Below are 27,681 nucleotides of genomic sequence, written 5' to 3'. Positions count from 1 at the left end.
TCTGTGTGCAGTGCTGATCCACATGTGTGTGTGTTTGTGTGTGTGTGTTTGCTGCATGCTCCATATGTTTGTCTACATCTGACGTTTCCTTTCCCCTTCCACCCACCACATTTTTCCCATCATGCCCTGTCACAAATTCCTGCTTCATGCTTTTTTTCTCTTCTTTTTTTTTTAAATCTGTCCATCTCTCAGAGTGGTAGAAGCACTTTGGACATAATGTATTAGTTTGTCTTTTCTGCTATCTGAAGTCTGGACGCAGACCCACTAAAGCACAGAGAAGAGGAATGATGGAGATAAACTCCCATAGATTTTGTAATTGAAAGCAAAAAAAAAAACGCTGACCGCTCAGCCGGACAGGGCACGGAGCAGACGGGCGAGTCAATCAAACCGAAAGAAAGAAAGAAAAATCAATAAAAAAAGACATCCTTAATCAACTCCAGAGTGTTTGGAACAGGAAGCAGGAAGTAAAAAGGAAATAATAACGATCTAGATAAGACCAGTAAAAAAAAAAAAAAAGGCCAGTAATAAATGACACAAGGATCACAATAAAGAAAGAGAAAGGAGGAGAAAATGCAGATAGAAACGACACAAAATAACAAAGATGTGAAGTAAAAGAGTGCAGCTGCATAATAAGGAGCTAGAGAAAGAACATTCAGATAAAACCACAGAGAAGGGAGTGATAAAGTGAAGCCCGGAGGGTAATGATGTTGTTTAAATAAAGGTGAACGTCAACAGAAATGACAGGAGAAGGCATGAGGACGACATGGTGCTAAATAAAGTAAAGTAAGTAAAAATAAAGAGGTGAGGATGAGGATGATGTAGAAGAGCAGAGCTGAAATCGGCACACGCTCCACTTTCTGGCTCTTGTCTCATCTTTATTGTGTTTGACTAAAGTTTTAAACACTACAAAGAAGCTCTGAGCTCTCATTAACACTCCCAACATGTGGTGTGACTGGATTCCTGAGTGACAGCTTTAACGTCACACCTCCAGGCCAGACAGAGTTCCTGCATCCTGTGAAAGTATTAAAAGAATCCAGTGAATATAATTTCACTCATGAGTCGAAACATGACGTAAAGAAAGTTTCACGCTGCTAATATCGTGTTAGGAGATCCAACGGTCCTAAATCCGGTCGTGTTAATGTCCATCTCTGCTTTCCTCCAGCATCTGCAGATGACCATTCAGGCTCTTCAGGATGAGCTGAGGACCCAGCGTGACCTGAACCACCTCCTGCAACAGGAAAGCAATTCCAGACCTGCCGGAGCAGAGCACTTCACCACCATCGAGCTGACTGAGGAGAACTTCCGCCGCCTGCAGGCCGAACATGACCGCCAGGCCAAAGAGCTCTTCCTGCTGAGGAAGACTCTGGAGGAGATGGAGCTGAGGATCGAGACACAGAAACAGACGCTGGGCGCCAGGGACGAGTCCATCAAGAAACTCCTGGAGATGCTGCAAAGCAAAGGGCTCCCTCCGGTGTCTGGGAGAACCTCAGACGAGGAGGAGCAGGACAGGGCAAGAAGAATCGCAGAGGCTGAGGCTCAACTCGGGCACCTCGAGGTCATACTGGACCAGAAGGAGAAAGAGAACCTTCACCTGAGAGAGGTATGCTCACATGACACAGGTATATATGTGTGTGTGTGTGTGTGTGTGTGTGTGTGTGTGTGTGTGTGTGTGTGTGTGTGTGCGCGCGTGTGCGCGTGTGTGCGTGTGTGTGGGTGCAAAGGCTGGTTTAGATTTTGTCTTTAAATTTGAGACAAAATCATTTATTTGTCTGTAAATGCTGTTAAGAAAGCAGCAGAATCCCATCTAGTTCTAGGACGATGTTCTAACACACGTGTAGTCAGCAGTGATGGTGTGTGTATCAGGTGAAGACGCACGTCTGTACGTTGTAATTACAGGAAGTGTGTGTTCACCTTCACCAGTCTGGACCAGTTAGTCACTTCACCCATCTCCTGGCCCAGTGAGCAGAAAGTTTCTCTCCCTTCTGTCTGTGTGTGTGACTCCGCCCTCTGCTGCACTCATCACTCTCATATAGATTAGAGACAAGAATAAAGCCTTCACTGTCCTGTGGGCGCTCACCTCCATCTCTCTCTGCTCTCCACCTCAGTTCAGATGATGCTGTTGTTGTTGTTTTTTTATTTTCAGATTCTGGGGTGATTTCATGTGCTTTTGTTTCATCTCTAAAATGATTGAATGTGACCCCGTGAGTGTGTCCTGACTCCTGAGCTTTATTTTCAGGAGCTTCACCGAAGAAACCAGCTGCACCAGGACCCGAGCAAGACCAAAGCCCTGCAAACGATCATAGAGATGAAGGTGAGAGCGAAGGAACGTAAAGAGCCCCCCCCAACCCACCCCCAAAAAACACTCATCAAACCTCAATAATAATAATAATAATAATAATAATAATAATAATAATAATAATAATAATAATAATAATATGAACAATATGACATTATAATATATTATAAATTAAAGAGTGAAAAAGGATCAGAAGAAAGAAGAAGATAAGGCTCTGTGGGATGCTTAGATGAAAGAGCGTGTGTGTGTGTGTGTGTGTGTACTTGGCTACACTAGGCTGCCACCTCCTCACCAGCAGAGCCATTACACACACTTCTAAAAATAAAGCATGACCTCATGCAGCTCCTTTAGACACACACTCATGCACACACACACACACACACACACACACACACACACATTCGTGATTGGACTCCCTGAGAGTAATAATACCCAGAATGCTACACTGCAACACCCACGTGATTCCACGACGAAGCCCGTATGACCAACTGGTTTCCTTGTGATTTCTCACGCCACCCAATCGACACTCGTTAACTCGCCTACTCCCTCACTGTAAACTCCCATAATGCACCGCTTTCCCGTAGTGCGCACTCTCTCCTCTCCCTGCTCTCCTCTCTCCGCTCACTCATCCTCCTGCCATTGGTAGAGGACTGATTCTGTTACTATGGGAACAGGAGCGGGGTTGTTTACAATGGCGAAACCACTAACGCAGGCATGAGAGAGGGAGAGAGATAGAGTAAGAGAGAGGGAGAGAGATAGAGTAAGAGAGAGGGAGAGAGATAGAGGGAGAGAGATAGAGTAAGAGAGAGGGAGAGATAGAGTAAGAGAGAGGGAGAGATAGAGTAAGAGAGAGGGAGAGATAGAGTAAGAGAGAGACAGATGAGACCAGAAGAAGGGCAGGGATGCTGATGCTGATTATTTGCACCTGAAGGGTAAAAGTGCAGAACAATTTTCTTCTTCTTTCCTTCTATTTGTGATGTTTGTACATCCAGCATGTGTGCGATTGCTTTGACAGACCTGTAGGAACCTGGAGCAGCAGCATGGACCTTCTCCATGCAGGAGGATCTGTCTGATCTGAGTCTGCATGCTTCTCTCAAAAACGCTCAAAAAATGCAGGTATCCAGATGGATCTGGTATCAGTCGTGATGAAGCTCCTCGGTCAGAAGTGTTTCCTGGCTTCATGATGGAGATATGGAGCGTTCGAGAGCAGCTGGTCTCCAAAAGGCTCTGGCTTCAGAACTGCTGAATTTCAATCAGTCAACGCAAAGTTCTGCGACTTCCCCAATGTAGCCGATCCCAGAAAGCTCTTCACCTCAGCTCATGTGCTGAATTCACAGCAACCCGTGTGTGTGTTTGCTAACAGCTGCCTCAGTTCAGCAGGAAACGGTTTTGCCGTTAAAACCGGCACCTAGCATACATTAGTGCTAATAATGAACTAATAACTAGCTAGTGCTAATAACTAATAAATACGCATGCGAGAGGAAATTAACGTAATATGGTGAAGGATAAATATCTCTCCAGCAACCAGACTGTGATATGTGAGAGGAGGGAAGAGAAAGAGAACGAGTGAGCAAGGGATCGGGAGCGAGAAAGGACGAGTTCTCTGTGGGAAGGTGATTCAGGGCCGCGGCTAATCTGAAAAGCATGCTATTATTTATTTAGAAAGACAAGAAGCGCACTGTTGCAGTTTTACACACACACACACACACACACACACACACACACACACACACACACACACACACACACACACACTGCTCTCTCTCTCTCTCTCTCTCTCTGTCTTGTTCTCTATCTCTCTAATCTGCAACCGGATGCGTTTCCAGTTCAGCCGATCAGCACTGAGATGCTGCTCCATTAGCATGATAGGAACAGGATTCTGCACTGCAGGTCCTCTTTTTCCTGCACAACACCCACAGCCTCCCTTTCTCTCTCTCACTTTCTCTCTCACTTTCTCTCTCACTCTCTCTCTCTCTCTCTCTCTTCTGTTTCACTCTGATATTTTTTGAATAGTCCAGAGTGAAACCAGAGTGCTTTGGTCCACCAGCATGGAGCCAATCGGCGCTAATTTCTCGTCCAAACTCTTCCTCCAGGACACGAAGATCGCCTCTCTGGAGCGGAACATCCGAGACCTGGAGGACGAGATTCAGATGCTGAAGGCCAACGGCCTGCTGAGCACAGAGGACCGCGAGGAGGAGATTAAACAGATGGAGGTTTACAAGAACCACTCCAAATTCATGAAGACCAAGGTAAAGCTCTCTGCACCGCTACGCTTGCCGCTACATGGGCTCAGAGACTCGATGTGTTTATCTGCACAGTAAAAATACCACCAGGATCTGATCTCTGCAGCGATCTGTTGAGTTCTGGATCCTGATTGGTCATCAGGTGTCGGTTCATTCTCTGTAACAGCAGTTTCTCTGACAGAAGTGCAGCTTTATACTACTGTGCTTGCTCTAATACGGTTTCTATAGCAGCAGCTCTTTTTGAACAAGTTTTGGACAAGTTTTGTGTAATGAGAAGTTTATGTAAAGTAACGGTCTCTAAGGCGCCGTGGCGGTCAGAGCTAAAGCCGTTAGATCAGACGGGATCGAGGCTTCTGTGTCTGCCTCAGGTGAGAGCTGAGGATAAAGCGAAGGGACGACTGTTTATAGCCGCTATAACTGTTTATGCTTATATACAACTCTGAGTTACCATGAAAGAAAGTGCCTGTGTCTTTGTGTCTATATATATATATATATATATAAAAGCCACTCCTTCACTCTCGGTGAGCTTCATACTACAAATCTGCTTGATGCTGATGCTCGATTCTGACACTCTCTGAGACGTAAGCACAGAAAGGAGAACTCGCTTGTTGCTAGTGGTGGAAAATAAAAGTGAAAAAAAAAAAAAAAAAACGTGCGGTGACGGGCTGCAGTCGGACGGCAGGAGAGCGAGCGCTGGAGCTGAACGCTTCATGAATGATGGAAAGCCTTGTGGTGTAATGAGCAGTGAGCATGTGTTGAGCAGGAGCAGAGCTGCACTGCTGATGGACCTGATTTCATTTACTGCAGCGTTCCTTCAGCAGGGGTTCATCTGCACTCACACGAAACACAAGTAACATCTTCACACCAGAGGTCTTCTCGGGTCTACAGAAATGACCCGAGTCACTTTTTACCCGAACCCGACGTGCATCATTTTTTTTTTTTTTTATAAGAAAGACACGACCCGAGAAAAACCTTAAAAAACTTAGACCCGAGTTCGACAAGACGGCATTTTTTTTTTAACCCGACTGGACCCGAATGTTGCGTAACTCTACACTAAAGTAACCGCTACAGAGTGGATTCAAAATTGATTGACAGGTCTGTTTCAACGAAAAATATCTCACCACCAGCCACACGTCACCAGCCACATGTCGCAAACGGTCTTGGCAAACAGAGGAGAGGTTGGAAAAGGACTCGAGTCGAGGCACACACACACATGAGATACAGTAGTTCGGGTCTTCTCGGGTTCGTTCGATAAAAACACATTCATTTTAAATTACCCGAGACCCGATGGCGCTATTATTATACCGACCCGTATCCGAGGTACACGTGAAACTTTTAGACCCGAACCGGCTCGGCTCTCGGGTAGGGCCTCAGGTTTTAGGATCTAAGTGGACCGGTGAAGACTTCATACGTCCCCCCCCCATCTGCGTTCCCTCCACACGTTCGTTTAACACCGTCTGTCTTCTTGAACGCTCTCTAATCTGCTGTGAGCATTTACTGCATTTTAATAACATTCAAATTGACTCGAGGCTGATTCGTGATTCGTAAATCTGTTATTCTGCTGAATGAATGCTGAGGATGTAAACAACGAGGAAAAACATCCGCACTTTCACTTTTCTTCTCATGTTTACTTGATTACGGTTCATTCAGAAGCTTCACGCCGATCGGTTATAACACGATAAAGAACGATTCAACACTTTTTGCCAGTTTGTAGTTTAAGGTTTCGTCCAGGAAGTGAGATCTGAACCGTCGGTGCTGTCGGAGTTTAAATAAAAACTTCACGTTAATGTAATTTAATCACAATGGCTATAATTAAGGTTAATGGAAGTAATCAAGGGTATATAATGAGTTACTCCGTCTGAATCCAGTGCTCTAGGTTTGTTTCCTGTTCATTACTTGTTCAGATGAACAACAACTTGTTCTATTTCACAGCAACGAATTCTAGAATTTCAGAAAACATTAACTATAAAATATTTCTGTTGATGATGATTCTAGTTAAAAAAATTATATATATAAAAAAAACAGCTTCTTTAATTGGGGGGTGGGCACGGTGGCTTAGAGGTTAGCACGTTCGCCTCACACCTCCAGGGTTGGGGGTTCGATTACCGCCTCCACCTTGTGTGTGTGGAGTTTGCATGTTCTCCCCGTGCCTCGGGGGTTTCCTCCGGGTACTCCGGTTTCTTCCCCCGGTCCAAAGACATGCATGGTAGGTTGATTGGCATCTCTGGAAAATTGTCCGTAGTGTGTGAGTGTGTGAGTGAATGAGAGTGTGTGTGCCCTGCGATGGGTTGGCACTCCGTCCAGGGTGTATCCTGCCTCGATGCCCGATGACGCCTGAGATAGGCACAGGCTCCCCGTGACCCGAGAAGTTCGGATAAGTGGTAGAAGATGAATGAATGAATGAATGAAAAATATTAAACAGCTTCTTTCATGTTAATTCTTTAGTACTACTTCTCACGTCTATTTAAATGTCTAGTTTAGATGTGATGAGTTTGTGATTTTCCCTCAGATTGATCAGTTGAAGCAGGAGCTGTCGAAGAAAGAGTCGGAGCTGCTGGCTCTGCAGACCAAGCTGGAGACTCTAAACAATCAGAACTCAGACTGCAAGCAGCACATCGAGGTTCTCAAAGAGTCTCTGACGGCCAAAGAGCAACGAGCAGCTATTCTGCAGACTGAGGTCTCACACACACACACACACACACACACACACACACACACGTTATGACTGGCGTTTATTTTCACTGTGTTCACCGGCAACTTGTTGCACGTTTCTAGCAGTATGCTGTGTAGGAGATCATTATGGGATGTGGGTAATGGTGGCGCTGGTGTGTGTGTGCAGGTGGATGCTCTGCGGCTACGTCTCGAGGAGAAGGAGTCCTTCCTGAATAAGAAGAGCAAGCAGCTGCAGGACCTGACCGAGGAGAAAGGCACACTCGCTGGAGAGATCCGTGACATGAAGGACATGCTGGAGGTCAAAGAGCGCAAAATCAACGTACTGCAGAAGAAGGTACATCTCCTGGAATTCACTAGCTGAGGCTACACAAGAACCTGCATGTGCTAAATACTTCTCTCTCTCAGATTGAGAACCTGCAGGAGCAACTGCGGGATAAAGATAAACAGCTGGGGAACCTGAAGGACAGAGTGAAGTCCCTGCAGACCGACTCGACCAACACGGACACGGCCCTGGCCACGCTGGAGGAGGCTCTGTCTGAGAAGGTCTGTGTACACTACAGCAGGAGTAGACTCTGTTAACTGGAGGAGGCGTGGCCTCGGTACAGCGAAGGAGGCTTAGCCTTTACACACACTGAAGGTCCATTTGCCTGTGAGAAAATGTGCAAGAAGAAATTGTGTTTGTGTTTGTGAATGTTGTGTGTCTCAGGAGCGAATCATCGAGCGTCTGAAGGAGCAGAGAGAGCGAGAGGACCGGGAGCGCGTGGAGGAGCTCGACTCGTACAAGAAAGAGAACAAAGATCTGAAGGAGAAGGTCAGCAGTCTACAGGTGGAGCTGACAGAGAAAGAGGTGAGTGAGTGAGTGAGTGAGTGAGTGAGTGAGTGAGTGAGTGAGTGAGTGAGTGAGTGAGTGAGTGAGTGAGTGAGTGAGTGAGTGAGTGAGTGAGTGAGTGAGTGAGTGAGTGAGTGAGTGAGTGAGTGAGTGAGTGAGTGAGTGAGTGAGTGAGTGAGTGAGTGAGTGAGTGAGTGAGTGAGTGAGTGAGTGAGTGAGTGAGTGAGTGAGCGAGTGAGCGAGCGTGCGCATGCATGTGTGTGTGTGTGTGTATGTGTGTGTATGTGTGTGCTCTATACAGGATGTGTACCATCTGCTCATTCACGTCTTGCTTTCTCACCGTCTGTCTCCAGTCCAGTTTAATAGACCTAAAGGAACACGCCTCCTCTCTGGCCTCGTCCGGCCTGAAGAAAGACTCCAAGCTGAAATCTTTGGAGATCGCCATCGAGCAGAAGAAGGAGGAGTGCAGCAAGCTGGAGACACAGCTGCAGAAGGTACGCTGTTCATCAGACTGGTCTGAGGTCAGAGACTTACAGATGGATAAGAGAAAAGTACAGAAATATTAATATCTTTATGAATGATTAATACTTAATATTAATGTAATGATTCATCAGATAGTGTCTTTGAGAAAACAGCCCCACTCTCTGCTACACTTCAGGGCTGTTTGGGGGTAACAGATGGACGCCGAATATTTAACAGGTCATGTGACGTGTGTCAAGATGGCGACACGAATCTTCAGATCGTTTCTAACTTCCTGTAACATGACAGTGGATTGAAACCTTAGACTCTGTCAGAAAGCTAAAAACAGAAGGAGAGAGAAAAACTCTTGGTGAAATCCCCATGGAGTTATCGCTCATTCTGCATAAACATGTCTGCCAAAATAATCAATAACGGCAGGTCATGAACACGTCCTGAATATCGTGTTCCTCACCTCGTTGTTCAGAGCCGTAGCGTGTGATCTGCAGGCTACGTGAAGAATCTGGTGGCATTTACACCAGGGGTTACTAAAGCTCCTGATAACCATTGTGTTATGTTATATAAGGGCCACAGGGCCACACCAGGGGTATAAGGTCCACAGGGCCACACCCTGACTCTTACTGAAATCTGCACTCCATCCCCCCTCCCTCACTCCACTACCTTCCTCTGTGTCTGTTCATTTGGTATGTTGCTTTTATTTGCCACTGATCCAAGATCAGTTTAGCTGTTTGTCTGTTTAACAGCTCAGACCAGCTTTCAGAATAAAGACTGTTCCTGAATCAGTGATTTTTAAAAAAAAAGCAACTTCTACTGTACCTGCTCATAAAAAGTGGCTAATGCTGTTCCTAACAATGTTTCTCTGGGTCTCCCTTCTTTATTTTCATCCTCCTCATTGTCTGTTTAATATCTCCTCCTCCTCCTCCCCCTCCTCCTCCCTTCCTGCTCCTCCTCCTCTCCTTCTCTTCCTCCGGTCCTTCTCCTCTTCACCATTGCAATGCAGCAAGCCGAGCAGCTGTTCAATCAGATGAACAACCCTGTAAGTGTCTCTCAGGACCCACACACACGACATGTACTGAAAGCATGAGAAAACACACACACACACACACACACACACACACACACACACACACACACACACACACACACACACACACACACACATCAATGCATTACTGCATTTCATAACATTTACAAACCAGCACAGTTAGTTGGTTCCAGCAGAGATGCTACACCAGAACTGAGGAGCTGGTGACTGCATCTAAAACCTCATGGGTGTCACTTTCCTCCAATCACTTTTAGCCAATCACAGCAGTCTGTAATCTGGTAGATCTCCCAGATGTATATAGATATCTAGATGTATGATGACGTAATGTAATGTTACATAAGATTAAATAATGTTAAATATGAAGACAAAATGTTACATACGATGACATAATGTTAAATATGATGATGTAATGTTACATATGATTAAATAATGTTGAATATGATGACATAATGTTACATATGATTAAATAATATTACATAAGATGACAATGTTACATACTATTAAATAATGTTAAATATGATGATGTAATGTTACATATGATGACATAATTCTACATACAATTAAATAATGTTGAATATGATGACAATGTTATGTACAATTACATAATGCTACATACGATTAAACAATATTACATAAGATGACGTAATGTTACATAAGATTAAATAATGTTACATACGATGACATAATGCTACATACGATGACATGATGTCACATACATTAAGTAATGTTATATAAGATGACGTAATGTCACATAAGATGACGTAATGTTACTTACTGGTGAAGTGAGGCACCAGGCACTCTTCAGGTAAAATCGCAGTCTACAGAATGTAGCACTAGCACACACACACACACACACACAAACCCCACCCCAACGGGTTCCTCATGTCTGCAATAGGCTGCCGTTACCATAACACCTTTATATTGAAGCTTTAGTAACGACTGGCTGCTCATCTCCAGGTTGTGTGTAAACATATGTATTGCAAGTGCAGCTTATCTGCATGGCCTCATTTGCTGGTCTGTCAGTCTGTCAGTCAGTCAGTCAGTCTGTCAGTCAGTCAGTCAGTCAACATCCTGGCACTTTCACTTCTGTCTCATCAATTTGCTTGTGTGCAGATTTATGGGTATAAGAGTGAGGTGACGTCACAGTGTGCTGTTTCTGTCTGTGTGTCTGTGTTCTGTCTTTCACTCCTTTGTGTCTGTCTTCATCAGTGGTGTACACTGTTGTTGTTGTTGTACGTAGTGGTGGTGGCAGTGGTGGTGGTGGTGATGTGCTAACTCTCACTGTAAATGAGCTGATCGTGTAAATATTTTCCTCACTAATGAGTTTGAAGTAAACATTATATGAAGCAAATGTACAGTACAGTGTACTTTGGCTCACTTTCATAGCTGTAACCCAAAACATATCGCTTTCTCACCGAATCCGAAGTCAAGCTCTCGTACTGTGACTGTCCCACCCAAACGTTCTCAGAGCATTGCTCATGAGCCAAATCCTAGTGTGATTGGACCAGGTGTAAATACTGCAGTCTAATTCAGGTCCTTAAATCCCTCTGTACTCATTGTGTTTGCTCTCCAGAAGGCCCATGATGTGGAGGTCCAGCAGGGTTCTCGGGGGAACCCGGACTACATGGAGCGAGTAAAACACCTGGAGAAGGAGGTGACCTTCTACAAGGAGGAGTCGGGGAAAGCACAGACAGAGGTGGAGAGGCTGCTGGATATCCTCCGCGATGTGGAAAGCGAGAAGAACGACAAGGACAAGAAGATTGCCGAGCTGGAGAGGTGAGGACGCTGACATTTTTCTCTGGGAAATGGTTTCTCTTCTCTGTTGGACATTTGCTAAGCAATGTTTTGACTCACATTATTAGGTTTTATTTGTATTTTTGTAAACATTTTGTCTAGTGCAGATTTATTTTTATGGCTAACTGACACTATTGGTTAGTTAAGATTTTATTACATGACTCCCGTCATTATTTGCCTCACGGTAGATTTTTTTGTGACTGTGACTTTTAGAGCACAGTGTTGCAGTTATTCATGTTATGTAATTAGACATGAATACATACAGTGACATGCGATATAGAAAGTGACATACAGAGTATATACAGTGACATTACACTGACATTTATTACATACATTCACATACACAGTATATACAGTGACATTTATTGCATAAAGTGACATACACAGTATATCAGTATATACTGTACAGTGACATTACACTGACATTACAGTGACATGCAATACATAGTGACGTACACAGTATATACAGTGACATTACCGTGACATTTATTACATAAAGTGACATACACAGGATATACAGTGACATTTATTACATAAAGTGACATACACAGAATATACAGTGACATTACAGTGACATTTATTACATACAGTGACATACACAGGATATACAGTGACATTACAGTGACATTTATTGCATAAAGTGACATACACAGTATATCGGTATATACTGTACAGTGACATTACACTGACATTACAGTGACATGCAATACATAGTGACATACACAGTATATACAGTGACATTACCATGACATTTATTACATAAAGTGACATACACAGGATATACAGTGACATTTATTACATAAAGTGACATACACAGTATATACAGTGACATTACAGTGACATTTATTACATAAAGTGACATACACAGTATATACAGTGACATTACACTGACATGCAATACATACAGTGACATACACAGTATATACAGTGACAGTTATTACATACAGTGACATACACAGTATATACAATGACATTTATTACATACAGTGACATACACAGTATATACAGTGACATTACACTGACATGCAATACATAGAGTGACATACACAGTATATACAGTGACATTACAGTGACATTTATTACATACAATGACATTTATTACATACAGTGACATACACAGTATATACAGTGACATTACAGTGACATACACAGTATATACAGTGACATACAGTATGTTACATACAGTGACATTACAGTGACATATAATACCTACAGTGACATTACAGTGACATATAATACCTACAGTGACATATACACTACATATAAAATGTTTCTATATGTTAGATATCAGTAAACCGTCTTCGACTGTATTATTATGTTCATCATTATGGTCAGAATTTCTGCTTCCTTTAAACTTTAGACATCCATTTTTCCAGAATTGTGTAGATTTTGTTTCCGTTTTTGCCTAAAGTTTAGTTCGGCTGATGACGGATCTCACGTTGAAAGGACATGTTGATGTAATTAAGCCGTAGTTTAAGCCAAACCAGACGTGTTCTGAGCTCCAGCCCGTGTCTGTGATGTGACGCCTGCTTGTTGGCCTGCAGTGGAAATCTCTCACGCTGTCTTCTCGTGTGTCGGCTCAACTGACCGCCTGAGTCAAAGGGTCATTAGTTTTTTTCTCAAGCATGCTGATAACCCTGTGTTCATGTGTTAGGGGTAGGGTTAGGTTTACCCCTAGAATTACCCTAACCCTAACCCTAACCCCGAGCTTCACACGGGTTGTGAGGGATATTGAGCAGGTTAAATACAGCATTAGGTTCATCTGTAAATAACAAGGCAGGAAACTTGGAGGATTTTTCTAAGACCCAATAACGCCTTCTGTCGCTTAGAGATTGCTGTTGCATTTCTCCGTACGAGCGCTCACTAAACGATCAGGACTGTGTGAACTGTGTTTTCTGCTGGCTTGCGCTCTCTTTATCTTTCTCTTTCTCTTTTTCCCACTCTCTTGTTTTCCCTTTGTCTTATCATATATCTGTCCTCAAAATTTTGCAATTGGCTTCCTTCCTTCCTTCCTTCCTTCCTTCCTTCCTTCCTTCCTTCCTTCTCTCTCTCTCTCTCTCTCTCTCTCTCTCTCTCTCTCTCCCTTCATCTGTCACTCATTTCATATTTTCCACTCTTGTGTACGCTCATGTCCATCTGTTCATTTCCATGTCTCCATTTCTCATCTCTGCATTCAACGCTTTCCCCTCTGTTACAAACATGACTCCACCCATCTGTGTCCACCCTTTTGTCCCTTGCCTCTATGCCCCGCCCTGGGGGCAGAGCCCCTGCTGAATCCGCCCCCTCAGTGTCCGCTGCCCCCCCGCAGATTGGGGGTATGGTGTGGGACTTCCTGGGAAAGTGAGTGCTCTGCCCTGAATCACGGCTCGGCTGCACTGCCTGCGTGTCTGTCTGCCTGCATTTCTGCATGTCTTTCTGCTCCTCTCTCTCTCTCTCTCTCTCTCTCTCTCTCTCTCTCTATCTATCTATCTATCTATCTATCTATCTATCTATCTATCTATCTAACTATCTATCTGTCTGTGTGACTGCCTTGCTGTGATTGGTGTATTGTGTATTCTTTTGTTGGGCAGCCGCTGAACGATCACTGACCCTTATACGAAGCTAATGGAAAATTAGCTTCAAAAAGTAGTGCATCTTGATTACTGCATAAAAAGACAGTGTGTTCTGTAGTATTTTACCTTGTGTGGCATTTCTTTCTGTTAGTTTCTGGCATCATCTGGATTTTTTTTTTCCATTCTTTTTTATCGATCCTTTTGTTATTCACTTTGTGTCAAAGTTTCATTCTTTCTCACAAGCCGTGTTTCAGCTGCCTTGTTCACGTTGTCCACCGCACCCCGTTCCTGAGATCATGACATTCACTAATTCGTGTACGTTTGCACCGTGTCCAACCCTGACCATGTCTCCTACACCTTGCCTCTGCTCTTTCACCAGCTCCTTCTTTTTTTAACCCCTGTCTCTTGTCCCTCTCTCTCACTTTGCATTGAATGGTGCCTCCCCCTAATCTTTGGCTTTAAAGGAATATGTCACCAAAAGAATGCTAACATTGCTAAAAGTAAATGGAAACTAGCAGGTGTCATTTAGTGTACTTAATATTTGCATACATGCTAAGAGATTCCTGCTAGTAGCCTTTATTCACTGCTAGCCACGTTAGTATTTATGATATGTATTATTCCTTTAAAGCCCAAACAGCTTCTCTACTCAAAATCAAAAAGTCTTGCGTCCCTGACTACTTTTATTTTTGTCTAATTGTTGCACCCTCGTTCCCTTGCTCCTGTCCTAGCTGGGCTGATTGAGCCACTGCATGTTAGTACTCACACACTTCGTGAGGCCGAACTGATGATGATGATGATGATGATGATGAGGATAAAGAAGCATCCTGCATTATCTTCTTCAGGACCTGATTTGAACATCTGTCCTCCTCTCTGTTTTCCTCACCTGCATTTCTGATGACTCTAATGTTTTCTTTTCTCTTCTTCTTATCTGCTTATCTCCTCTTCCTCATCTCTGTCCTGCAGTCTTGCACCAAGGTAAATGAAGGCCTGGAAGGTCGCTATTCCTTTCTTCCTCACAACTTTGTCTCACTCATCAGTTTGGGTCTTGCAGGAAGTTTCAGGTCTTGTAATTTTGCGGTGCCTAAAAAAAGAGGTTCGTGATGTGTGACGAGTTCGACTTGTCAACCTTTAACCTTTCCCCAACTTCCCAGGCAGAGCAAAGACCAGAACAAAAAGGGGCCTGTCATAAAGCTTGGGCAGCAAGGAGAGAAAAAAGGCAGCAGCATTCTGCCGGACCCTCGTAAGGACAACCCCATGGACAATACCAAGGTGCGTGTGTACGTCTTTCAAGGCAGCCCAGATTTTGAAGGATTGTAGTGTGGACGAGTTCAGCATGCTCCCGTAGCCATGTACAGTACCACTGACATACAGACATTGTCTCTCAGATGGAGGAATTGATGACGGTGCTGGAAAAGACGAGGCAGGAGTTGGAGGCCACTAAGCAGCGCTTGTCTTCAACCCAGCAATCTTTGACCGAGAAGGACGGACACTTGACCAACCTCCGTCAGGAGAGACGCAAGCAGCTGGAGGAAATTCTGGAGATGAAGTGAGAGCACCTTTTTTTGTTCATGATTTCCAACAGGTCCAGTCTTCTAGATTTGCTCTAGTCTCATCCCTTTCATACTCTGACAGTAAAACAATTTGTTAGTTCCTCACCGTCTTTTCTTTGGGACTGTCTCTGTGCGTAGGCAGCAAGCCCTCCTGGCTGCCATCAGTGAGAAGGATGCCAACATCGCCCTGTTGGAGCTTTCTTCTTCTAATAAGAAGAAAATCCAGGATGAGGTCATGTCGTTAAAGCGTGAGAAAGATAGGCTAATGCAACAACTCAAGCAGCAGGTGAGCTTGATAACACGACAGTCACTCTGACATAGCTGTTAGAAACGGAACACTGTCACTGAAACTTGTGCATCAAACGCTTGCATTGAACACTTGCTTTCGGCAGACTTAAAACTTATTATTATTATTATTATATAGGAAATATGTGCAGAAGAATCTGTAACACTTTCAAACCAATTCGAAGTACTCGCACAACAGTAAGAACCACCCATACTGCACTCGACCTCTCCGAAATAAAAACAACCACTTGTTCAGGACTTAAAGCCATTCACAAATCATGAGGCCATTTATGCTGCTGTTAGAAATGATGTGATAAATCCATGTATGATGTCTTTCTGTGATCTGGACAGACCCAAAGCAGAATGAAATTAATGTCAGACAACTACGAAGATGACCACTACCATCCTCATGCTCCCCCGCAGCACCACCACCACCAATCGGGACCCCCACACCCGCACCCACAGGGCCCACCTCCTGCCCAGGGCCAGCCTCTGTACCCACATGCCCCCGTTCCTCAACAGCAACCACCCTACCCACACACTCTCCATCCCCAACATCCTCAACCCCTACCTCCACACCCTCATCCTCAACAGACACCACATCCTTCATACCCGCAACACCCCCAGCCACCTGGCCCCCATCAACACCCGCCCAGGCCCCAGCAGCCCCACCCACAGCACCAGCACTCTGGTCCTCCTCCTCCTCAGCAACACCCGCAACATTCTCAACATGGGCAACCACTGCAGCAGGGCCCCCATTCTCAGCACCCCCAACACCCACAACACCCTCAACACCCTCAACACCCCCACCACCCTCCTCATGCTGCCCCTCATGGACCACACCCTCGGCATCCACCCCCACACCACCGTGCCCCCGCCCGCGGGCCGCCCCACCAAGGACACAGACCCACTCCAGATCCGGTGGGTTCAGATTTTGACCTGATTCTGTTTGGCTGTGAGATTCTGTTTTCGATGCATGTCCACTGATATTTTGACCTCCTGTCTAATGTTTCTAACTTCATGCCTCCACTCACAGGATGACGAGGAGGGCATTTGGGCATAACCATTTCAAACCAAAGCTGTGCAGATCTTATATAGGGTGAGAGCTCATGTTTTCTGTCCTCAATGCCACCAAGTTTTTAATACGTTGGCAAAGAAATGCTTTGGTGGAACACACTCAATGTGGGCTTACCCAAAAACTAGTCCAAGAGATACTCCACCTTGTCCTCTCGCTGTATTGTCGATGTGTTAGATCAGAGTTAAACTAAACATCACTTCTAAAATACGACTTTTTTTACGGCTTTAAGATATCTTCTTTAGAAACAATTGTTTATTGTAACCCTTTCAGATACTGTCATTCTTCAAAGATGTGAATAAGTCAAATATTATAAATTTTTTTGCGTTTTCATCATCTCATGATCCCAGGTGAAAGTTGGAGGTGCATAACCATGTCATACAGATGAAACTATCCATTATCCACTTGGCCGGACTCTGTCTCCCATCAGACATGTACTTCAGCAGAGAGCCTTCACACTGAGGAAGAGGAGCAGGAGGGGTGTGAATGTGTGAGGCCCGGGGGAAAACTCACACCTGAGCAGGTAGGAATACCCGAGAGGCTTAAAGGTGGTGGCATGCTCAAAATGAGACGAGTGTTTAGACATGAAAATACAAAAGTTAAGGTCACAAACACTATGTGCTTCACCTCCAACTTTTATCAGAGGATGATAAGGTCAACAGCTACACAGTCTTCCTCTCTCTGGGGAAATCAGATAGCTTTTTGTTTCACCTAGTCTGTTTTACTGCAGGTAACTAGCTAACTTTTTGGAAGTCGTTGCCTAACGGTTAGAGAGTCTGAGTCCTAACCCTAAGGTTGTGGGTTTGAGTCCCGGCCCGGCAATACCATGACTGAGGTGCCATTGAGCAAGGCACCGAACCCCCCCAACTGCTCCCCGGGCGCCGCAGCATAAATGGCTGCCCACTGCTCCGGGTGTGTGTTCATGTTGTGTGTGTGTTCACTGCTGTGTGTGTGTGCACTTTGGATGGGTTAAACGCAGAGTACAAATTCTGAGTACGGGTCACCATATTTAGCCGTATGTCACGTCACGTCACTTCACTTCAACTAGCTCCCCAGAAGTTGCATTATGTTAGCTACATGGTTAGGGCACAGATATGGTTTTCTAATGATTATTTGATCATCTCTGTATCACTATGACACTGATATCCATTTCAGTATCCTGATTAATGAAAGCGTCACATCAACATTTCTTCAATTTTGCAGATGTGGGAAGAAATAAGGATGGAGAGATTTGCAGGTCTGGATGCTAGAGATGCAGATGCACCTGGTGCCTGATGGAATATTGATCAAAACACCACTCTGGACACCTTACTTGAACAAAAGCCGTAGGATGTCCTCATATGCAGCTGACCTGCCTTCATCCGTTTCACCTTCTTATCTCCAGCCTCTTCGATGTGACTCTGTCTGCTCGTTCACGCTCGTCCGTGCCCCGTCTCTGACTCAGCAGCTGAGCCTGGACTATGGGTCCCGCCAATCCAAAAAAAATTAAAAAATGACTCATTTCACATCTCTTTGTCAACTGCCAGAAGGTTCTGTGATCATGACTTTAAAACCAACGTTTGACAACGTTTAAAAAATTGTCTGTCATCTATAAATTTGTTACTGTTTTGTTACAGAATTATAATTTGATATATAAGTTCAGTACATAGTGAATTTCAGCACCTAGTGTTGAGTAAACTGGGGGGTGCAGTTTGAGGGAAGTTTCTGGTGTCTTCTTAGTGACAGTGTGGAGTTAGCAGGACGTCAGGGCAAGTTTCGAGTCAGTGCAGCTCTGTCACTGGCAGCCGTCTGTGTGGCCGTACGGATGACTCTACAAATCTGTTTCTTCCTGGTCAGAAAAAGGATATGAAACATTTGAAGTGTGCCCCCCTTGTCATTGAAGTGTGCCCTTTAAAAATGACCCTTGAGGACTGTATCCATCTTATGGTAACGAGCTAGCTAGGTGGACGATATTTAGCTTTGTGGCAACGACTAACTATCAAGCTAGTTGGCTATTTGGTGATTTCTCTACAGTTACTCGAATGCTGTACAGTTCTCTTTGAGATCTGAAGTTAGCGGGCCATTAGCTTGCTAAATAATTAGGTTTTGTTTACCGTGTGGTACTCCAGTGTCGGCCCAATGTTACATAACAGTTGCTAGCTTAATTATTAGCAACTCAAGTATGTGTGTAAACACTTTGGTCATCATATTTATGCAAATGGATGTCAGAGGGTTCCTCTATAATCAATGTGTCAGCTGTACTGGTGGTTTTTTCTGCTCATGTTCCTCATTGGTGTCTTGGTTTATGTGTGATGCTACGCACCTATGCACCTCCGCTGCCATCCCCTCTGGGCTGCTGGATTCACCCAAACCATCATGATGTAAATCACCAAAATGGGCTTAAAACAGAAGAGGTAGAATCTTCTGCCCGACTCCAGGGTTTTATTCCTAATGGTGCTTTTATCGGTGCTTTACACCCAAACCAGTATGGAAACAGCCATCGTTACACTGACTGGTCATCTGTTATAATGCGTTGCTTTGCTGTTAATCGACACTCGATTGGTCAAGTTTCAGGTCTGTGACACTTATCGTTGGGTGTTTGGTAAAGATTTCAGTATATTCACCATTCATATCAGAACAAAATGATCTGCCTGTTGTTATAGGAAGTCAGATTTGTTGTGTCCAGGAAGAAAATGAGGCTCAGGATGTGATCGGGACAAATGTGAAAACTTTAAGGACTGAGTATCCTGTTCTCTTCCAATACCATCATTCATTTCTTTGAAAATGATGCCTAAACCCTAATGACAGATCATGTCATACACAGTGGCTCATGCCTGGACAAAACAGATCCATACACCGGTGTATATGAAGTGATGGTCGTAATGTTAACAAATGTAAAAATGAGAAAATATCTTATTTCCGGGAAGAAAATTTTGCGAAGTGCTGTTGGGGGCACGGTGGAGGCACGATGGGGGGCACGGTGGCTTAGTGGTTAGCACGTTTGCCTCGCACCTCCAGGGTTGGGGGTTCGACTGGGGGTTCGGTTTGGGGTTCGAGACTGCGTGCCTCGGGGGTTTCCTCCGGGTACTCCGGTTTCCTCCCCTGGTCCAAAGACATGCATGGTAGGTTGATTGGCATCTCTGATTGGATTGGAAAATTGTCCGTAGTGTGTGAGTGTGTGAGTGAATGAGAGTGTGTGTGTGCCCTGTGATGGGTTGGCACTCCGTCCAGGGTGTATCCTGCCTCGATGCCCGATGACGCGAGAAGTTCAGATAAGTGGTAGAGAATGAATGAATGAACGTTGTGTCTCTACGGCGAGTCTTTAGATTGTGAGGCCCATCACAAGATCTTCTCTTGAAAATAAAAACGTGTTCAATGACGATTGCAGAAATGACAGAATTTGCTTGACCTAGATGTACAGGCACAGAAAACAAAAAACAAGTAGAGACTCTTCCAGAAAGCATCCAAACCCTGCTGTGGTTTACGCCTCTTTACAGGGCTAAGCAGGTTCACCGAGTTACCGTCACAAGCTGTAGCTTCCCTAATCAGCTCAAGAACACACGGCTGAAGGTGTCAGAGGATCGATAAACATTCGGACTTGTCTATGCAAGAAATTCGGACCATTCTCAGCACATATTACCAGTGTCGTGGTGATGTCTTCCCAGTTCGCAAAGAACTTGGCTTTTATTTAGTTTAAATCGTAAGCACCGTGATGACGTCGGCTTGTTTGCGTGACATCCTGGTTTCGGCAGCTCGGCTGACTGCGACTCGCTCTCGATGGCTGTTAAGCAACTCGGCCGTGTTTTCCCGAAGTTCTTCAATGAAAGCCAGAGAAATCTGTACCTGTACTGGATTGAGTGTTCATTGTGGAATAATAAGACCAAGACCTGACTGTTATTACTGATCTTTTTTGTACAGTTACTGTGATATCATCTTTCTCACGGCTGCCGTCTAGACTGCGAGTCTCAAGTCTCTAACGTTCAGAGTGTCTCTGTGGTCACCGAACATCAAGCTGCTGTTGTAGAAAATATCTTGCTCTTTTCTAATCCGCTTTTAGACACCGCTGTTACTGTTCGCTCCGTGCTGAATCTAGAACATCTATGCTGTTGCTCATGAGCGCTCGTTTGTAGCCGTGCCCTTGGAGTGTGTTTTTTGTTTAGTCGCAGTCGTGACCTCGGCTGCTGGGGATCCGAGCGTTTACTCGTTACCTTCATTCGCCTGCTGTATCTGTGGAACATCTCGTTCTCACCCTACCACAGTTCTCTGTTTGCTGAACGCTACCTACTTGCTGTTGCCATTGTGTTTGCTTGTTGCCCCTGTTCTGGAGCCTCACATTGCTGTTCTACAAAGTGTCTTATTTCCCCCCCAGATTTACAGTTCTACTTTTTACGTTTAGGAGACATTAGCTATGGATGATTTATTAGAGCATTTCCTTGTTACTGTAGGTCCAGTAATTATTGTTCACTGTGAAACATACAGTAAACCACTGCAGCTCCACAAGGTGAGGCAGTGGTTTCTGAACGAAATACTGTCACAGGTTTAGAGTTGCTCACTGTAAAGTTAGTACCAATGTTTATATAGCTGTTTTGCTGCCATGCTTTGGAATGCCTTGTTGTCACGTCTGGAGCATCGGTCCACACCTTCCTCACTTGTGGAGCACCCAGCTGGAGCCGGAGTGTGATAAAGTCACGTGAACACAAAGTGAAGGATAGATAGAGGAACGACAGAGAAAAGTTCTGTTTAACTGGAAAAGAACACAAGTGCAAACGAGATGTGACCGGTGGCTCAAAAATAGCGACTGTTTCAAGATGAACGTGGACTCGCTCCTTTTCTTGCATTTGTGGCCTTTGTACTAAGATTTATGTAAAAGATCGTCAACAGGCGAAGCTGTCGGCTCGAGAAACTCTGCTCTCGAGCGTCTCCCGGCGTGTCCTGAAGCACGGGGTCAGTCTCGATCACAGCCGTATATCACTAGCGTGTTTCTGAAGCCACACACTCCTCATCTTCACCAGTACCGAGCTCACTCTGTCATCCGAGCATCTTAAACCTCACGACACGACGATCTTCTGTGCAGTTGTATGTTTGTCGTCAGTAAGTTTAACCTTCAGACGGAAACCGAAAAAAAAAAAAGGTCAGAGGGTGTTTTTTTTCCTCAATCCAACATTTTCAGGTCTTTTAACCATCTTGGATACTTGAAGCAGGAGTAAAATCTCCTACCGTGAAACAGAGACATGTCGTATGTTGGAAATGTAATGTATATTATAAATATATATTTAAAAAAAAAAAAAACGCACAGAGCCGTCGGCGCACATCGAGTTCGGTGTCATTGAGGTGGGTGAAGTGATCGAAACGAAAAAAAGACTGAGGGGGTCACACTGAGAAAAAAAGGAATAATATATATATATATATATATATATATATATATATATATATATGTGTGTGTGTGTGTGTGTGTGTGTGTGTGTGTGTGAGAGAGAGCGAGCGAGCACCGGTTGTATAGTTTAAGTTCACGATGTCAAAAAAAGGCAAAACCTCTGGATGTTTAAAAGAAAAATCACTGTGACCAATGTTAGAAAAAAGAGAATAGTTTATTTATTTATTTATTTATTTATTTATTTATTTATTTATTTTCATTATTACAAATTGTGTGCCGGTCGTTTTGTTCTTTAATTTTATGTTTTTGTTTTTACAGATTAATTAAGGATTTGGAAAATATTTCAGATTTCTATATGTAAATGTGTTTACGATGTGCCGTAACCATACAGAACAAGAATATAATGGTGAGTGTTCGCATGCCGAATGAGTCACGTGTGTGAAACGTGTGTGGGATTTTATTATCCACAGTGCATCAGTCAGTCCTGGTGTGTGGGACACACTCCACATCGCAGCGTGTTGGGTTTATCTCAAGACTGATATCTGCTCATCTGTGCAAGTTACTGACAGTGGGTTAGCATGGGTCTGTCATTGTGTGTGTGTGTGTGTGTGTGTGTGTGTGTGTGTGTGTGTGTGTGTGTGTGTGTGTGTGTGTGTGTGTGTGTGTGTGCATACCTTGCATGAGTATTTATGGAGGAGAGAGAGAGAGAGAGAGAGAGAGAGAGAGAGTGGGTGTGATTACAGGACATCTTGATAGATCCTGAGTAAAAGAAGGAGGAGCTCAGCATGAATTCTGTGTGTCATGTTTGGTGTTTCTGATGCATTGTGGGACGTCGCCGTCCCTCTGCACCCACCAGGTGTTTGCTATTGTGATTGTCGTGATCGAACATGTTACTGAGTGTCGGCCAATCGATTTATATCCATTCAATAAAGAGTGACGTCCTTTCTGAAAGCCAGTGTGCTCCAAGTGTTTGCTCTGGTCCACTAATGAGCTCTAATGCAGAGATTATTTTACCAGCTGTCCGGATTAAAGGTCTGACTTTATAACACAGCATCACATCATTGTCAGTAACCGTTCATACAATAAACCACCTTCAGTCTGATTAATACTGAACACACAAAACATACAAGTGTCCAAATAAACTTAATGATCCAGTCCTGTGGAGAAGGAAGTACAGTATAATTTCCCCTAAAATTGTTATGATAAAAGGTTAGGTCTCAGATGGTTCTCTTATTGTTGTCAGTCCTGGTCCTGTTCCTTGCCCTGCACACACACTTCATCTGCCCTTCAGGAAGCTGCCCAGCAGCCGGTCGCTCTTGTCCGAGAGCCAGTACCCTAGCGTGGCCGCTACGGCACCGATGAACACAGAGGTGAACATCATATCTCCTTTAGCAGCCAGCGTGGCCAGAGCACACAGAATCACTCCAAAGAACATCTGCTTCAGCACCTCCACCTCGTCGTCCTGGATATCATCAAACAAGCCACGTTCCTGTCCTTCTGGAGACAAGCAGACGAGTGAGACAGGAGTGAGACGCACTGACAGCATCATGCCGTTGCTCATTTGTTGTGGTGTTTTTTATGTTACTGGGTTTTTCTCACCAGGTATCTGGTTCCTCTCACACACTGTTCTTGTGCGTGTAAAACCTGGTGCACAGTGACACTGGAACGATCCTTCAGTGTTCACACACAGAGCGTTGATGTCAGAGCAGGCCAACACCTCCTCACTGCACTCGTCAATGTCTGAAACACAGATTCATCTGTCCATTAGATTCATCACATACACAGTGTACACAGTACAACATGTCAAGTGTAAGTGTGTTAATGCAACTGTGTCAGTCTTTCAGTTTGAAAGGAGGTGTGGCCTCTACATCAGCCCTAATGAAGGAGGCGTGGCCTCTACATCAGCCCTAATGAAGGAGGCGTGGCCTCTACATCAGCCCTAATGAAGGAGGCGTGGCCTCTACATCAGCGCTAATGAAGGAGGCGTGGCCTCTACATCAGCCCTAATGAAGGAGGTGTAGTAGTAAAATCCTGTGTGTGATCCCTGGTGGATCCCCCAGTGCACTACACACACTGCACATTCACATTAACACTAATTTACAATCACATAAAATCTACAGGGGTAAAAGTGTAAGTTATTGTAATATCATCGATATTAACGTTGATCACATTATTGACTGAGTAAAAATAATGTTCTTGATCCAACGAGGCCTCTTGCAGATTGTGTAGCTCACCTAAACACTTCAGATCAGCTGATCTGTAGCCTGGAGCACATTTCTTACAGCGAGCAGGACCACTGCCCATGCAGCCCACACACGCTCGGTCACAACCTGACACACAGACGAGGGGACAGTAAGACAGGTTTTATACTGAACAGCTAGTATGCTAATCTTTATCATTAATCTTATATTTAGCAGAGTCCAAGATTTATTTTGTAAAGAAATTCTGTGTTGGGTTCTTTAGTTTAAGAGAGTGTGTGTGTGTGTGTGGGGGGGGGGTACTCACTTCTACATGTATATGAAGAATGTGTGTTGAGGCAGTAGGTGTTAGCTGGACACTTCGCCAACTCTGTCCCGCACTCATCAATATCTGCATCAGAGGAAACACATTCAGACAGATCCTGACACACACACACATCACATCACATCACATACACACACGTCACACACACATCACATCACATACACACACAGATCACACTCACACATCACATACAACATACACACACACACACACACACACAGTACTCACCCACACACACACTGTCATGCAGCATGAAGCCTGGGAGACACTGCAGACACTGGTCTCTATTAGGTCCTCCACATGCTTTGCAGTGTTCTGAGCAGTTGATGCCCAGAGATAGTGCAGGAGGCAGGAGCAGGAACAACACAACACACAGCACCAACATCACCCCCTACAGCCCAGAGACCAACACAACATCAACGTTGCCCCCTACAGCCCAGAGACCAACACAACATCAACATCGCCCCCTACAGCCCAGAGACAAACACAGCATGAACATCGCCCCTACAGCCCAGAGACTTGAGACAGAGACTTGATCTTATGTGTATGTGTATAATATGTACCACAGCAGTTCACAGACCCGAGGTTCACATGGTACTGTAGTTGATTTATAATTTATGAGAGAAAAGTTTTATGAGAGAAAAGTTTCTCTTCCAAACAAACACAAACTTTTAGTACAAATGTCAGCTAACTTTTTTTTATATTTTAAAATTTTGCTGCCAGTTTACATTTAAATGCTGTTTAATCTTTAGTCTCGTTCTCTCCACTGACACAATGCATGAAGAAATTCAGCATTCAATCCATTTACCTCAACAACACCTGGTGACTCAGAGGAACAACTAAAATTGAGAAAACAAACAAAAAGTGAAAATAGAGACACAAGAAGTAAATAATAAATCAGCATTAAACATGCTGGGTGTCCAGGACTTGGGATCAGAAATTAAAATAGAAACTTTCTCCTTGCATTTTTCGACCTATCAGATATAAAGTTACTCAGCTACCTGTGAATGTTGCTGGTGTTTTGGTAAAATACAGATGTGGTTGTTATTTATAAAGGCTCATGTGGTGTAATATTCTTCTTATGTTCTGGTCCTTAAGGTCTAATTACATAACTTAAATAACTGTTAAATAATCTTTATGTTTCGCAGTAAAATATACACAGAGGAGTACCTTTGGTACCTTTATTCCTGAGACCTGATTGGACAAATTCTTCACTTATCACTTAAACTGTTGCTTTTGTTAAAGGTGGGGTCTCAGTTGTTTGAGAAATGCTTCAGAAAACTGCGTTGGGGCAACAAACAAAACAAAACAAACGTGTAGCCAATGAGCAGAAAGGGGCGGGGCTTGTCAATATGGGCGGAGAGAGTGTTCAGTGTTTGTTTTGGTGATTTTATGTCAACATTGGCTTTCAAAAATCTTAGACCGCACCTTTAAACTGTTGTTGATTATTGTGTTACTGCAGTTGTGAAAGTAATTTCAGTATTTAAAAAAAAACTGCACACTTAAAACTTAAACACACTTAAAGACATGAAGGATCTCTGATAACGTGTGGAACATAAGATTAACACAAAGAAAAGAGCAAGTCGCAGAATAACGTGAAGAAGATTCCAGATGAAAATGTCAAAAATCCATGTGAGTGAAATCACTGTGATTTTTTACAGTAAGGAAATGAAGCGTGTAGCTGTTTATATAAATCAATCAATCAATCAATCAAACAAACAAACAAATAAATAAATATTCTGTAAGAGTAAATCTGAATTCAGCAGAGATCTAAAGATAAAAAGACAGTTTTAACCACAGCATAATGACAGAAATTTAACAGTAATAATATGAAGATGTGAGAAGAGGCAAAAGTCTGTTTCAGTGAGTGAAGTTTGTTTGTTTGTTCTACATTCAGTTCTACATTCAGTTCTGCTGCTTTAAATGCATCTTCTGTGGATATATATATATATATATATATATATATATATATATATATATATATATATATATATATATATATATATATAAGCATTAAGTTCATTAGTCGCTTGACTGTGATTGATATCTGAACTATTTGTTAACGCTGTGAGTTGATTGGTTATTTTGCACACCTGCACCTGTCCTCACCTGTCCTCGCGCACCTGAGGTTATTTAAAGGGCGTGGCTCGGCGCGTGCTCTGTTTCATACTGACGGCGTCCCGCGTTCGGTGTCACTAACAATCCGGTTTATTCATTTACGGCTTGTTTCCGTGCGTGTGCGCGCGCGCGTCTCTGTAGCTGCTGTGACGGTATATGTTTAGTGTCGGTATAAACGTGTCGTTTCTCTCCTTACCTTCTTCCTGCTCAGTCTTTAATCCGGTGTGAATGTAGATTAGAGGCAGTAAAATCAGTACCGTGTGATTAGAGGCAGTAAAGTCAGCACAGTTTGATTAGAGGCAGTAAAGTCAGTGCCGTGTGCTTTAATCTCCAGCTTTTGTCCTGCCTTCTTTCTACTGTCCGCTGTTCTGGGGGCGGAGAAACAAACACCCGCGTTTATTAATAGCCCCAGAAGCGCTTGGGATAGTTTTAAAGCCCCTGAGAGTCTCAAATGTCCCCCATTACACCATTAATCACCATCAGCTGAACCACATCCACACCACTTTAATGTATACACACCAGCTTGTGTTGTGCAAAAGTCTGTGCCCCATGTCCAATGTGTCCCCCTGGTCCTAATAATAATAAACATTATTTATTTTTATTTATTTATTTTATTTTTAGAGCAGACAGAAACAAACAAAAAAGGTCAAATATAATGAGAATGATCTAAAGCCTTAAAGGTTAATGTAATTTATGTAAATGTGGTGTACCAGTAAAAGGAAGAGAACTCAAAATAAAGTGAAATAAAGAATTTTTTTAAAAACTCATTTTCTATTTACTTAAAGTGAAATAAAGAATTTTTTTAAAAACTCATTTTCTATTTATTTAAATAGAAAATGAGTTTTTAAAAAAATTCTTTATTTCACTT

At 43.6% G+C, this 27,681-nt stretch overlaps 2 protein-coding genes across 14 annotated transcripts in view; one reads left to right on the top strand and one right to left on the bottom strand.

Moving 5' to 3' along the window:
* Positions 1 to 22,838, top strand: part of erc2 (ELKS/RAB6-interacting/CAST family member 2) — a 38,672-nt gene extending 15,834 nt beyond the window's left edge. For 4 of the 9 annotated variants that reach the window (XM_027137466.2, XM_027137467.2, XM_027137469.2 and 1 more), the window contains 19 exons: positions 1,163 to 1,600; positions 2,237 to 2,311; positions 4,390 to 4,545; positions 7,049 to 7,216; positions 7,379 to 7,546; positions 7,618 to 7,755; positions 7,919 to 8,059; positions 8,395 to 8,535; positions 9,519 to 9,554; positions 11,137 to 11,339; positions 13,620 to 13,697; positions 14,873 to 14,884; positions 15,061 to 15,178; positions 15,295 to 15,455; positions 15,598 to 15,745; positions 16,096 to 16,665; positions 16,781 to 16,843; positions 17,170 to 17,342; positions 18,023 to 22,838. In XM_027137466.2, the coding sequence (XP_026993267.1) occupies positions 1,163 to 1,600; positions 2,237 to 2,311; positions 4,390 to 4,545; positions 7,049 to 7,216; positions 7,379 to 7,546; positions 7,618 to 7,755; positions 7,919 to 8,059; positions 8,395 to 8,535; positions 9,519 to 9,554; positions 11,137 to 11,339; positions 13,620 to 13,697; positions 14,873 to 14,884; positions 15,061 to 15,178; positions 15,295 to 15,455; positions 15,598 to 15,745; positions 16,096 to 16,665; positions 16,781 to 16,807 (2,778 nt within the window). In that variant the 3' untranslated portion in view covers positions 16,808 to 16,843; positions 17,170 to 17,342; positions 18,023 to 22,838. The remainder of the gene's footprint in view (positions 1 to 1,162; positions 1,601 to 2,236; positions 2,312 to 4,389; positions 4,546 to 7,048; positions 7,217 to 7,378; positions 7,547 to 7,617; positions 7,756 to 7,918; positions 8,060 to 8,394; positions 8,536 to 9,518; positions 9,555 to 11,136; positions 11,340 to 13,619; positions 13,698 to 14,872; positions 14,885 to 15,060; positions 15,179 to 15,294; positions 15,456 to 15,597; positions 15,746 to 16,095; positions 16,666 to 16,780; positions 16,844 to 17,169; positions 17,343 to 18,022) is intronic. The other 5 variants (XM_047805940.1, XM_027137476.2, XM_047805935.1 and 2 more) reach the window with 4 other exon arrangements.
* A 354-nt stretch (positions 22,839 to 23,192) lies between these two features.
* LOC113636994 (protein disulfide isomerase CRELD1) lies at positions 23,193 to 27,425 on the bottom strand. 5 transcript variants are annotated; one of them, XM_047806027.1, is made up of 7 exons: positions 27,010 to 27,425; positions 25,504 to 25,534; positions 24,924 to 25,124; positions 24,678 to 24,761; positions 24,407 to 24,502; positions 23,772 to 23,912; positions 23,193 to 23,669 (listed from the first exon to the last, which is right to left on the bottom strand). In XM_047806027.1, exons 3-7 carry the CDS (start codon positions 25,078 to 25,080, stop codon positions 23,449 to 23,451), a joined length of 699 nt encoding a protein of 232 aa, XP_047661983.1. In that variant the 5' UTR covers positions 25,081 to 25,124; positions 25,504 to 25,534; positions 27,010 to 27,425; the 3' UTR covers positions 23,193 to 23,448. The 5 variants fall into 5 exon arrangements, with proteins under 5 accessions (XP_047661983.1, XP_026993183.1, XP_026993180.1 ...); XM_027137382.2 differs by having other exon boundaries at positions 23,193 to 23,666; positions 24,924 to 25,086; XM_027137379.2 differs by having other exon boundaries at positions 24,924 to 25,086; positions 27,010 to 27,408.
* Positions 27,426 to 27,681: the final 256 nt, after the last annotated feature.

This window comes from Tachysurus fulvidraco, chromosome 2, assembly GCF_022655615.1.
Source record: "Tachysurus fulvidraco isolate hzauxx_2018 chromosome 2, HZAU_PFXX_2.0, whole genome shotgun sequence".
Taxonomy (NCBI): domain Eukaryota; kingdom Metazoa; phylum Chordata; class Actinopteri; order Siluriformes; family Bagridae; genus Tachysurus; species Tachysurus fulvidraco.
Note: the sequence above shows the minus strand (reverse complement) of the source record. Positions and strands in the feature narration are given on the sequence as shown.